Source organism: Vicugna pacos, chromosome 34 (assembly GCF_048564905.1).
Source record: "Vicugna pacos chromosome 34, VicPac4, whole genome shotgun sequence".
NCBI lineage: Eukaryota > Metazoa > Chordata > Mammalia > Artiodactyla > Camelidae > Vicugna > Vicugna pacos.
Window position 1 is genome coordinate 11,051,384 of NC_133020.1, and position 14,617 is coordinate 11,066,000.

The 14,617-nt window shown below is 33.1% G+C and overlaps 1 protein-coding gene across 1 annotated transcript in view; it reads right to left on the reverse strand.

Annotated features, from left to right (window-relative positions):
- The window catches only part of PIK3C2G (phosphatidylinositol-4-phosphate 3-kinase catalytic subunit type 2 gamma), a 269,311-nt gene that overhangs the window by 228,490 nt on the left and 26,204 nt on the right, over nucleotides 1–14,617 (reverse strand). Inside the window, exon 6 of the mRNA XM_072954194.1 lies at nucleotides 275–377. Within this exon, the coding sequence (XP_072810295.1) occupies nucleotides 275–377 (103 nt within the window). The remainder of the gene's footprint in view (nucleotides 1–274; nucleotides 378–14,617) is intronic.

Genomic DNA, 14,617 nt, shown 5'->3' on the forward strand with positions numbered 1-14,617 from the left:
GAATAGGATAACAGTAATAAGTTTCTTATAAATGATTTTTGAAGAGAACAATTGATTTATTATACTGAGGTTATAGTGATGTGTTCATGTAATTATTTCAGTCCAAATTGTTAACAGACATATAGATAAATATTTTACTGTGTTTTAATAAATACACTCAAATGAAAATGTATTCACTAATCTGTGTAAGTCCAAAATTACACATTCCAAAGTTGGGAATATCATCCTTAAAATAATCCATTTGCTAATTGGAACCAATGTAAGAAAGTCTTACCTTTCGAGATAGCTTTCCTGGAGCTTCCCTCTTTTTCTGTAGATTAAGTTGAATAACAGATTTGTTTTTCTGAAATATTCTGTGGCTCCCCAAATAATGATCACTGAAGGAGAAAAAAAATGAACACAGTCACTTCATCCCATGATACCCTCAAGTGTATGTTTTCCTCCCTGACTTCATTTCTTCTTATTTTTGGAACTTAGTCTGATAAAAATTGTATGTGTGTATATATATATACACACACACATACACACATATATATCCCTAGTTTTATACCTGTCTGTCTGTCAATTTCATACACACACACACACACACACACACATATATATCTCCACATTCAGTGTTGACAAGATATTACACTTATTTTCAAAGCATATGTTAGGAAATGATTAGACACATTTTGAATGGACAAAAAGAATACTTAATATATCTGAAGTTAGTTTTACTCAGCTGTCTCAAAGCTGAGAACAATTAATTGATGCCACGAAGTGTACATGGGGAACCACTGTGTCATGGAAACAGCAGTATGGTAGAAATGTCATGAGCTTTATGGACAGATTTATTAGCTTCCTGGCCTTAGGCCAGTTAAACTATCTGAAACTCAATGTTTTCTTTTTTAGAGTCGGGATATTAATGTCTACATCAAAGGTTTGACAAGCAGATTAAACAAAAAATATTCCTACACATTTCAGAGATTTCTGCGGGAGGATATAGCTTGGTGGTAGAGTGCTTGCTTAGCATGCACAAGGTGCTGGGTTCAATCCCCAGTACCTCCATTAAAATGAATGAATAAATAAATCTAATTACCACCACCCCCCCCAGTTTAAAAAAAAAAAGAAATTTCTAATGGTATAATTTTCTTTTCTTTTCCTTCCTTCCTTTCTCTCTTTCTTTCTGTCTCCCTCCCTCCTTTCCTTCCTTTCTATCTCTCTCTCTCTAAATATTTCCTAATTACAAATTAAATGATGAGCACAGTAAATTACTGATTCATAATGTATTGTTTTGAATTCAACTGATTGCACTTTTAAATGAAGGGCTTTTATTATATGATCTCCTTTACAGCTTTAAATTTTGATATCGCTAGTGACTCTGAGTCATTACAAAGGATAAATTATGTTAATGTAGCACTTTATTTAAGGACCTTGGTCAAATATATGAAGGATTTCAGGAGAAAAAAAACACTTGTATTAAAAATTTGGCCCTGAAACTAACACATTATAAATCAACTATGTTTCAATAAAAAAAATTGGGGCTCGTAAGGGGATATATTCTTTTATCTGGAAAATTCATTAAATATTTGGAACTTACTAGTCCCAGCAATGTCAGACAAATAGAGCATTGCTCTCTTGATATCTGCTATATTCTCTGTAAATGTTCTTATTCTGACAGTTGCTATTTTTTAAGAAAACCCAGCACCGATCCACCCACCAAAATGGTGAGTATTAGTGTTCACAGCATGTGTTTCCCCTCCTATCACCTTTCCTCTTGTTACTCTAACCTAGATTCCCATGCCATTGCCATCCACAGTGCTCTTGTATCGTTCCTTGGGGTATTTCTACTGCTCGTCTAGACATAAGGCATGGCCAGTGTATTCCTTGAGTTCGTGGAATCACTGATTCCTGCCTTCCTCCAGCGGCCGTTCTCATATTCTGTCACGTAGACTCAAGTTCCTCTCCTTCCACCTCCCCCAACCCCAGCTCTCCTTTCCACGCTGAGGGTTGTTTTTCTGTTCCTATTCGGCAACCACTTTAAGAGTAGTGACCCACCTTGCTCTCAAAGCTTCCTTTCCTCAGTGTGTTGACGTCTGGACCCTGGACCCCCCGTCCAGTGAATTCAGCCTCTGATATGGCTACTGCTGTCTTGGACTGACTTTACTTCACTCACCTGTATGTATATCCCTTACTGGGGTTGCCAGATAAAATAGATGTCCAGTACATATGAATTTCAGATAACTCTGAATAAAAATTTTTAGTATACGTATGTTTCATGTAATATTTGATACATACTAATACTAAGAAACATTTGAATTTTTGAAATTCAAATTTAACTGAACATCTTATGTTTTTATTTGCTAAATCTGTCAGTTCTCCTCCTTTCTAAAGTTCTTCCCTTATCTTCGCCTCCCTGTGTGTGTGTGTGTGTGTGTGTGTGTGTGTGTATGTGTATGTGTATGGTAGGATCCGGGTAATTATCAGATTTTGTAGAGAATTTTTTCCCTATAAATCTTCTCCTTTTTAAAGCTGCTTTATAGAAATATATTTTCAGAGAAAACATTTGATTTGTACTAAATTGTATAAAACAAAAAATTTAAAAATTATTTTCTTTCTCTTTTTCCAAAATAACAATTACCAAGAGTTTATTGCACTTTTTTTTTTGTAGGCCAAACTAAAAGGCCAATCACACATAGTTATGTTAAAAATGAGATCATTTTATTTTAGCTGTGTCTCTAACCTATAGCTGAATTTCTTTTAACTTGTTTTCTGTGACTTTGCTTCTTATCAGAAAATTTAAACTATTCCACTCATAGCAATACCATTTGCTATGTTATTGTAGGTTTATATTAACCATATTTGTTGTTTAAATTTTTTTCCTTCATTTTTTTTTGTGATTACTTGAATCTTCTTTGCATCTCTTTTTTTCCTCTATCTTTAGAGGCTTGGGGACATAAATATGTTTTGATTTTCCATTGGTTGCCTAATATTTTTAAGGCAAACATATCTTAAATCTTTTCCATTTCAACCTCAGTTCAATCAGTATTTAGATCACACTATCAAATAAAGCTTAGAGCTTAATATGACTTCAGTTTAGTTCTCTTTCATTAGCCAACAGTTGTCCAAGTAGAGATCATTTCAAATTTTGGTTACGGATTCTTTTATAATTTACCTGATGAAAGCAAGAAAAGTAGTAGATCAGTTGATCAAAAAAGTTAGAAGGAATTACAGAAAATACAGATATTTAATATACTTTATTTTGAAACTAAAAATAATTAAATAGTTTCTCAATATCCAAAGTTTTGGTGCTAGAATAAAGGAAGCCATTGACATAAGATGAGGATCTGCTCATTATAATGTTGTATCTTTCTGGCATAAACCAAACCTGTAAGCAATTATCTTTAATTTCCAGTTCCAGCTTCTATAGTAAGAAGCATATTCTTGGACTTGGGGAACAGCCTGAATGAAGAACTGGTTTAGATTCTTAAGATGATTATTCTAATCTTTTAAAGTTGTATCTTGTACATTTAATTCAGCAGTAATAGTTTTTAATGATCTATCTGGAATGCATTTATTGAGTAAAGAGGAATATACAGGTCCAATTTTAGATGTTTTTCCAACATAATTACAATTTACCCAAACATCCCTAATTAATGAGGACATCTTTTCATCTTTGACCTGTCACAGTTAACACATGAACAATTTTCAGAAATATAGGATCTGTTTCTGGACACTAAATATTCCATTAACCCATACATCTATTCCTGTGCCAATACCAAATTGCTTCAATTATTTAATTTCCTAGCATATTTGAAGTGTGGAAATAAATGAGAGTCCTCATTTAAAAAAATTATCTTTGTGCAATTTCTCTTCCAGAACAATTTTAGAATTACTGTGGCGATGTTAAGGAGAAATGCTAATATAGTGTTGACATTTTATTTATGGAGTTATACAAAAATAGTTGGCTTTTTTCTAATATTGAATCCTTCCAAGGAAAAATATATGTCTGCATACAGTCTGGTTCTCGTTTATGCCCTTGAGTAAGTGTTCGTTTTCTTTCAGGTAGATCTTACACATATGCCTTTTGCAAGATATTTCATAGATTCTGTTCTATTACAATTCAAAGATTTTTCCGTAATATTTATTAGTGGGGTTTATGTCTTGATTTTACTTATGGAATCCTGTTATAATACCTAGTAGTTCTTCAGTTGATCATTTTGAATTTTCTAAGTAGAAAATTATGTTCTTTTAAAGTAATTCAACTTCATCTATTGCTTTCCACTATTTTTCTTCGGTTTTTTTTTTTTTAATCTTATTGTGATGTCTAGGATTCTTGGCACACAGTTGAATAGTAGTAATGAAAATAGACATCCTTTTCTTTTTCTTGACTTTATATAGAATGCATCAAATTATTGACAAATGATAGTTTTGTGTTCCTGGTATATACTTTTCTTACCTATTTTCTTGATTTTTTTTTAAATGATGAATAAGCTTCAGACTTTATTTAATGAGTTTTCTGCATCTACTGAATGCATCATATTGAGAAGACCTTTTTTTCCTTGAATGTGTTAATATTTTAACTAAATCAGTAGATTTTTCTAAGGTGTAATTATCTTTACATTCTTGAGTAGATGTATCCACTGGTAGATTTAATTTGCAATTTTAAAGGATTTTTTTTTTAATACAGCAAAATGTAGATAGGCCTATAATCTTAATGTTTTGTGTTTTGTCTTTATTTATTTTAGGCATTACAATTAACCTTGTAAGCCACATATACCTTTTTATCTGCCTGGAATAGTTTATATAATTGAGAATTATATATTCCCTCAAGGTTTGGTGCAATTTGCCTAAAACTACATTTTTCACTCCCTACTGCTCTTTGTTCTATTTCACTTTTATATTTCTCCTTGAGCTAATTTTGAATATTCATTATTCCTTAGAAAACTGTCTGTTTTTTATAAAGCTGTCAAACGAATGTCCCAAGCCCCTCCTATTTTAAACATCTTTTGACATTTCCGTGAGAACTCCGCAGTCCCCATGCAGTCATTCTGCCCTTCCCATGCTCTCACTCTTTCTTGTTTTACCAGAAGGTTTTCTATTAATATTTTTTCCTATCATTTCATGAGAATTTTGGTGGTCTGGTGGGTGAATTTACATTTTCAGTCTAATATATTAATGCAGTCCTGAATATATATAATTATCATTTCAATTATGGGAATAATTTTGCAGAAAGAAAGATCTCAAAAAATGGAAAGGAAGTACTTTTCTGGTCTCATTTTGCAAGTAAGAACACTGGGTTCAACAAAATAAGACTAGAGATTAGAACATAAATATTTGTAGTAAATATAGCACACTTGAAGTTTGTTTATGGATTCAAGCATTCCTGCTATAATGTGATACATGTGTTTCTTCTCATGAAAGGGGGGAATGAGGTGTTCTGCAAATTGTGGGCTAAAAGTAAAAGGTCTCATGGGGAAATAGGGCTGGGGGAGACCACTCAGATCAATGCAGTTCTCTAATCAGAGCACAGCTGCTTGTACACACACACACACACACACCCCTCAATACAAACACTAGCACAGTCTTAAAAAGACACATCTAATTTCAGAAACTTTAAGAAACATTATAGTAAGTAATAAACCTGGCTTTTTAGTGTCTTTGGCTTGGTGGAAGGGGATATAAGAAAATTTTGATGCTGTTGAATATAATATGAGGACAGCATGTGCAAAAATTGTGAATTCTTCAGTGAGCATTTTCAAGACAGAGCCTGAGGCCAAGTTGAGAAAAAACTGCATGTCGGGTGAATGGTCGCTGGTCACTGGGACAGCACTGTCACCCTCAGCAGTGTCATGTGTACTTTGCGTTCAGCCAGTGTTACTTAGTGGAGCAGAACATTAATATGCCCGAAAAATGTACGTGTATGAAGGTGACTTTTCTGAAAAGCTAATTCATGTCACAGAAACATGTTGTATTCGGTACATCATCTTTTGAGGGGCATCGTGTTTAAAATACTAAACAGTCCTTTTCGTGTGTGTGTTAGCAATAACAAAAACTGTTACTGTACTAGAATTGTCACTTTTAAATTTCTGATGTTATTTAAAGGACTGCAGATTCTCCAATAACCATCACACTTTTTAAGAGCTATCAACTCTTATTCACCACTTTGCCATCACTTTTTGGCAAGACCACTGTTTTGATTTGTCTTTGATAACCTAGGGTTACACTGTCTAACACTGTAGCTATTAGACACGTGTGGCTACTGAGCACTTGACACGTGGCTGGTCTGAGTCAAGATGTGCTGTAAACATAAAATACGCACTGAATTTTGAAGGCTTAGCATACAAAAGTAATATAAAACATCTCAGTATATTTAAAATTTTGATTTCATGGTGAAATGATAACATTTGGGGTATATTGAGCTAAGTAAAATATTGCATTAAAATTTATTTCCACCCATTTCTTTTTATATCTCCTTAATGTGGCTAGGAAACTCAATTATGTGGCCCACACTGTATTTCTATTAGATAGTGCTGAGCTAGAGAAAATGAAAGAGAAGAAACAGAAAATAAAGCATTAAAGAATAGAAAGAATGGTGGTATATAGAATATAATTAGTAATTGGGATAAGGAAAATCAAATGTGTGTTTGAGGACTTGTGGTATCAGAAAAGATAGGAAGAAGGGCTACCATACCAAGATAAAGAGAAATGAAAAATACTGCCGCTAAGATGGGAAATGTGGAGAGCAGAGTTTGAACGCTTAAGAGTACAGGCCACAGTATTACTAGGTTTGTAATGTGAACATTGGAATTTTCTATTTCAGATTATACATACCAGGTGTTTTTCTCAACCTGGTAACATTTCAAATATAGCTGCTTAGTAGTTTTGTTTAATAATGTAAAAAATTTCAACTGTTAAATGAACTCAATCATTAAGACACAGTCAGAAGTTTTATTTTCATCTTCATAAATACTGGTAAATCAAAATTCTGCACATCCATTTATTTCTTCTCTCAACAAATGTTTGATTCCAGTTATATGCTAGTTACTATTTTAGGAACTGTTATGAGCATACCTGTCATTTAAGATGAACACCAAAAGGCTGAATCTTTGCACATAATTACTCCTATTTCCTATTCATAAGTAGCTCATGGTATTTTAAAGTATTTCTATGGCAGTATGTTTATATAAAGAGAGATTAATGACCTTAACACCAAGAAAATGATACACAAATACTTTAAAATTGTCCTGTGGGCTGAAAAGACACCCTAAATAATGTCCAACCTGTGAGTACTGATTCCCATCAGCCCCTGCACTACTTAAAAAACTCACATTTATCAGCATTACTCTTTCATGGGAATAAATACATATCCTTATCTGATAGAATATGTAGGTCTAACTGTTCTCCATTCGTACATTTACAAAGTAGTCACACAGAAGTTTTGTGACATAGTCGTACATAGAAAAAAAAGCATTTTAATTTGATTTTGTAAATATTGAGAGCCAGGATTGCTGACAGCTATTAAATATATTTCTTTAAGAAAACTCAGTAATTAAGCTGACTTTTGATACTTAGGTGGACCAGGAAATGTGAGAATAACAAAATATTAAGATATTAATTATATACAGTCCTTTGATGATTGCCACTTAAAAATTTCTATGGTATTACATCTACTGTATCTTTAGTGCTAGTAAGCTTTGTAACTATTGGAAATGCCCTGGATTTTATGCCAGTGATATTTATTGCTGGCTCAGCATAGATAAATATCAGCAGTATGTTGTTTTCCTTGACCAGTGCTCCTCACATTTATAGTTATTTTGCTTTCAAGGGAACCATGAATAAGAAAAGTTAACCTTCATGACTTGGAGAGACAAGCGTAGGTGAAATTTTGAAACTAGGGCTTACCGCCATGGGGTGGTTAGTAGAGGAAAGTCATGATTTTGAACAGAGACCTTCTATGGGGCATAAATTGACACCAACAGCAACTACTCAAGGGAAGACTGGACCAAAGAGATCTTACCCCATTTTGCTTAAGGATTCCCTCCAGCCTGTAAAAAGGCAGCTATCCTTGATTGCCTCTTTGCTTGAATGTGGTTTATCCTTTTGCATCTATAGTAACGTACTTTTTTAAATCAAAAAGAAAATGAAATTGAATATACTTCAAGGAATTTTTTTTAATCTAGAGGAAATGTTTTATAACAACTTAATAATTCTACAGTGCCCTCTCTATTTAGCAATGCATTCATAAAAGACAAGTAATAGCCCAACAATCTGTATAAATGGTGTTGACTAACACCGAGGGTCCATCAGCATGAAAGAGACAAAGCAGTGAAGCTCGAACTTTGTATCTTTTGCAAAAATATATACTAAACTCCAGTTATTTGGGGGGTATGGTATGTAAAATTCGTAATGCAGTCACCAACCTAGGAGATTAAAAATATAAATTTTATTCTATTTGAAGGTTTCATTATTTTTCCCAAAAATCTCCAAAGAAACATTCAGTGGTCTTTAATACAAACCATTCAAGAACTAAGATTTAAATAGCACATTAAAGCCTTATTAAAGTGATACTGAATAATTCGAAATACTATATAATTTAAATACTCAGCTAATATCTTTACCTTATTTAAGAAAAACAGAGAGCTAGGTTATTTAAACCTCCATTAATTCAAAATTAGAGGGATTAATAATTCTTAGCTTTTAGAATTTTGTTACTTCTCCCCACTTTCTCTAGCCTTTAAAAAAAACTTTGAAGTTGCTTTATGTGGTTATAAATTATGTGGTAATTTATAATTGAAAAAAAATTAAATTTTATAAAGTATTTTTGAGTAACAAAAGTGACTTGATAGCTACATGTTGGCTATTATAGTTTTAGGTATAATGAAATTGTGTACCTGCATTTTGTTCTGATTTGCCTTGTCTTCATGGGAAAATCATGCAATAGCTTTGTGACTATTTTTATCAAATCTGTTGGCTAATGATGCTTGCACAATCACAAAGCTTTTAAAAAACTTGGGGCAGAAACACGCTATAATTGTTATATGTTTCTTTCAATAATAATCAACCTCTATCAAGCACAGGCTCGTTCTTTGCGGAATTGCTTACAAATGAAGGTATGTATAGAGTATTCACATGTTAGGACATTTGTTCTAGTACACAGTTATTGGTTAGAACCAAATGCAAGTTTACAAGGTATATTATTATTAATTTTTAGTTAACTACTTAGTAAAGATAGCAATGAAAGTTAATTTTAAAACATTAGGAAAAGTACTTTGAAGGAGATCCAAACTAAATTGAAATAACTCAAGATACTCTTAATGAATGATTTATTCACAGATTATGTTTTTATTATTGTGTGTGAGAGCTCTCAAAGATATGGTGTGTTCTTTCTGATGCTCTGATATGGTTCTGTGATTTTAAAAGAGGAAGGCAAAGTTATGTAAAAGAGAAACACACCTTAATCTATTTCTTTCCTCAAAATAAATCTAAAAAGTAATAACAGAGTAGATTATATAATATTGGAATTTTTAGTCTGTTCTGAATATGCTGAAAATAATCAATTCAGGTTTGCAAAATGAAATCCTTAATTTCATTGATAATGAAAAGACTCATTTTCCCTCCCCAAGGATATGTGCAAGTAAGTTTTTACTACTAATGAGTATAATCTATTACCTTAAACTTTATGCACTATCACCTACCCTTTTCCTCACTGGTAATTAGTAGTCCGATTTTTATGTTGAATAAAAGGCAATTCCAATTTATAATCAAATGTTTAAAGAATAAATTAATACAAATTGTCATGGGATTAGGTAAAACATTTTTTTTTAAATAGAAGTTTTCTTAAGAGGATTATTTTAAAATTCTAATTAGATTTAATATTTGCAGGGGACTTTCTCACTCTAATCAAAGGAATTCAACATTTTCTCTCCTCAGAGAGGTCAGGAGAGAGAAAAAGGACTCCCCAGTAGATGGTCAGATCAAACTAATCAATGCTTGGGGGGAGGGTATAGCTCGAATGATAGAGCACATGCTTAGCATACACAAGGTCCCTGGGTTCAATCTCCAATAAACAAACAAACAAACAAACAAACTTGATTACCACCCCTCCCCTGCAAAAAACTAAAACTAATCAATGCTAGTGAGGAATAGAGAGCTGGATACTGCTTTCTGAATTTAGATTTAAGAATGTATATGACAATTTCAAAGTAAGATTTGTAATTACCATAGGTTTTCTTTTTCATTTACATTTTTTTAGTACTCTGAGTCAATTAACTAATAAAGAAAAATTTTATTTTGTGTTATTTAAATCAAGGATGTAAAGCCTGGCCATAACTGTAAGCAACAGATCCAAGCAGAATTTTCAAGAAAGATTGTTCAGTTTCTCTTTATGTGGCACTTGTGGTTTACTGCTGACAGTGCAGTCGTGATTTACTCAACAAAAGCTTTTAAGCAGTAAATTTCATTGTTTCACATAGCAGCTGATAAGGAAAATTGTTTTTAAGTTGAATTAGGAAGTAAGACTTACAGCAAGATTTTTGGGAAATTACTTAAATCACATAGATGAGGAGTAAGAAACAGAAAACCTGCAGTCCTAGTAAGTGGCATTTCCAAGGACACTCCTACCATGGTAATTAATTTGGAGGCTAAAACCAGGAATGTAACGGAAGGTGTTAACATTTTTCTGTTATTTCTCTATTTAATCTTTCTCTCATTTGGTGATTCAGTATCCAGACTTCATATTGTGCACAACTTTGTTTTAAGCTATGAAGAGCCTATGATTAGGTCAATAAAGTTTTAATGCTTTGATTTACTCTTTGCTCATAATTTAAACACCCTGTTTATAAAGCGGTTTTTGAGAAAACTACTGATAGTTAAGGAAACTCTACTTGATATTAATTGAAGTGTCTGGTAAGGAGAGAATGATAACCAGGTATAAGATGCCAGTAACCTTCTTATTTTAAGAAGACTTATGGAAACGTGATATTAAAGTGAATTACTGGATTTGTAAAAGCATTGAACAGGGAGAGGAATTCCCAGAGCAAGAGCCAGAGACAGAGTGAGAATAGATTTTAATTGACAGAAAACATTTGTAATACTAGACTAAGATGAGGGTTCAATGAGTTATAAAAGTAAAATAGTTGACTTATGAAAAGAGGAATTTGGGCTTGCTAGGGAAGTTACCTTTCTTCATTTTTCAGTATGTTATGAAATGTAACATCTTAATTGTTTTGTTGACTAAATTCAGTATTCGTGCAAGACACTGTTTTTTTTTTAATTATGTATTTTTTCCCATTGAGTCAAAATTCTGAAGTCACTAGTAACCCCTGGCCTCTAATAGCTTACTCCTTGAAATGTGAACCATGGACCATCGGCTTAAGCTTCAGCATCACCCAGGAGTTTAAATTTTAAGAATCTGCCCTTATCTAATCCAAAGTAGATGAGAAACTGCAAAAGTAGCAACTAAATATAATTTATCACTATCTTCATAAAGCAGATTAAGAAGCATAGATCTGATAACATAAGGGAAGCTTAAAATGAAAAATATTTCTGCGTCCTTCTACAAAAGTAATAGTAGGTTTTTTTTTGAAAGGGGACTACTTTTCCATTCTTTAGTTTAGTATATTTTAACAGCCATAAAACATTTTTAATTTATTTACAATTATGACTCACAGGAGCTTAAAGCAATCCGTACGTAATGAAAGGACTAGCAGAGGCTTAATAAAAGTTTTACATTTGGAATTAAAGATTACTAAAGTATAATCCTACAGCTCATTTTTAAAGTAGAAAAATATATTTAAAATTCAGTTTTTAGAAGGAAAAGAATTTGAAGTTAAAGGAGGTTAACTCATTTTGCCAGCAATAGTGATAGAGTAGTGTTAGCAATAGTGGGAAGGATTTGCTTTCATATTACTTGCTTAAACAGTCTCAAAATTCAAAAAAGAAAATTAATTTTTATCTAGTCACAAATTTGGAAGTGACAGTAAAAGTCCACCTTCAGTGACTATGACTTATCATTATTTTAGTCAAATCATTTCTAAACATTTCCTATGTAAAGAGTTTGAAAAATTTTATATAGGTCAGCAAATGAATGCCCTGTATGTTACGTTTCTTTTCCTTGAATTTTGCCTAAATGCTGTATGTTGGATTATAAACCCATGTTTAGTGCACTAATACATGGTCATTATTCTTTTTTTTTTTGTATGTATGGTCAATATTCTTATGAAGGGTTACCCTGTAGTTTTTGTTTTCAAGTGGCCCTTTATCATGAAAGGAGGCTTCATTATGGAGTGGAAAGACTGTGGGCTTGGCACACAGATAAACCCGTGCTACCCTGACGTTGCTGCTTCCAATTTTATCACCAACTTTATGGCAAGTCATTTAATTTTTTTAGCCTCTATTTTCCCATATGTAAAATAGGAATAATCATGCTTTTCTTATAAAAGAATGAATGACATTACGTGTGAAAACTCTAGCCTGTAAACAGAGGCTTTTAATGAGTAAAGTAGGTTTCCTTGTTTTATTGTTATTATTATTATTTTCATTTCCATGCCACTTCCTTAAGCATTCCTGTTTTTACCAAAGCTCCAGTTTTCCGAGTGCATAGTTATCTTTTTGGTTATTAAAAATTTTTTTAATTCATATTCATTTGAACTCCTGCTGTCTTTCTCGGAAGGCAAGTTCCTCCTTTAGAGCACTACTAACCTCTTCATTTGTCTTCTTGATCCTACCCTCTCTGACTCCTCACCAGTGATGTATTTCCTGCCTTCAATACTCCCCTCTCCATTGGTTCTTTCCCTTCAGCTTGTGACTATTTTCAAATCTCTCTTATCCACATTTCCCAGATCTCCAGACTGATTCTCCTCAGCATCAGACACCCCATTTTTCTCCAGGCTTTTCCCACCACACGTTATTCTGAGAGAACAGTCTGCTTATGGTTTCTGTTTAACACCTTCCATTCTTCTTTGTTCATTGCAATCTTGCTTTTTTTCCCCTTTGTTTTACTAAACCTGTTCTACTTGGATCACCAGCTAACTTCCTAATTGCCAAATTTAATGATGATCTTTCAATCCTCATCTAATATTTATTTTCAGCATTTGACACTATATTTAGCATTTGAAATTTTCTCTTTCCTTCTTGTGAAAGACATATTTTCCAGGATATCCTAAAATTTAAGTTGCTTTTTTTCAATTTCCTTCTTTTGTTCCTCTTCCTCCTTCCATCTTTTAAATATTAATGTTCTCAATATCATTTCTTTTGCCACTTTCTCTATGTGATTTCATCTATTTTGAAGACTTTCATTCCCTCTTAGAGCTAATGATTCCCAGTCCCCCCAGATTTTCTAAAATCTGATCTGCTTTCTCAAGATCAGATTCCTCTTGGCACTCACATGCTCAACATGTCTCAAACTTAATGAATTATTTTATATATCAAAACTTGTTTCTCTAAAAACTGTATCATTGTTGCTGAACTCATATTGAAACTGGTTGTCCTCGTCTACTTGTCCCTCTCATGCAGTCCCCCTGCTAGCTAAAGTTGCTTGCCATCTGGCTCTACAAGGATTGAGTCAGTAGCCACTGCAGTCACTGAGCTTCACACCCTGAAAGGTATTCAGGGAAGAGATCAGGAGTGAGAAATTCTGTGCTCTTCGAAAAGTGGCAGAACAGGCCAACAGATTAGATATTTTCAGGGGAAACTTTATGAATCCAATTTCTTGCATCTTTCCATACTTGGAAAAGCACGAAAATTATTAAGATATATGTGCCTCCTGATTAGCAGTGACCTTCTACCCAGACGTGTGTTTGACTGCATATACCCCTTCTGCAAAGTCTCGTATAAGCTGATCTCCCCAGCTTAACTCTTCAGAGCAGTTCCTCAGAGCTAGCTGAGAGGCTGCCTCCCAGGCGATAGTTCTTAATAAGACCCCCCAAAAAACTGAAACTTGCAGCTCTCACGTTGTGCATTTTTACTTAAGTTGATACTACATAGCCATTCATTCCACCATTTTAATACCCCAGAGATTTTAAAAATTTACAGCATTTTTAGTAATCAACAACTGAGCTATCTAATTATGGGTGATTTACTCATTTGAAACAGTCATCAAGTCAAGATCCTAAATTATAAATTTTCTCCACATTATACTTTTCCAAATTTCTGTCTCTTCAGCATTTTTGCTTTCTGAATGAGGTTTCCTACTGATAAGACTAAATGCAAATATCTGATACTATTTTTTGTTCTTTGTGTCTAATGTTTTGGCATTAACTGAATTCCAGATGTGCTTTGGAGACTTGCACGTTCAAAAGCTGAGTTTTAATGAGTAGTCAGTATAAGATTACATTTACTGCAGTATTTCTTCTTGCTCTTTGGATATAAGGTCAAAAATCATATGTTGGGAGCAGTAGGAGCTGTGTTAGATTTAGACAGACAAGGAAAAGAGGGACCATCTGTGAGCTAGTGCAACAAAACATCTGCAATTTCATTTAAATATTATTATTTTGTTACAACTGTGAATACAAAAGGGAAAATAATCAGTCTTAAAAGTCACTCATTTAACATTGCACAGTAAAAGAAAATTATCCGCAAGATATTTTCAAGCACATTCATGGTGAAATAACGATGGTGACAATGGATGTCTTAA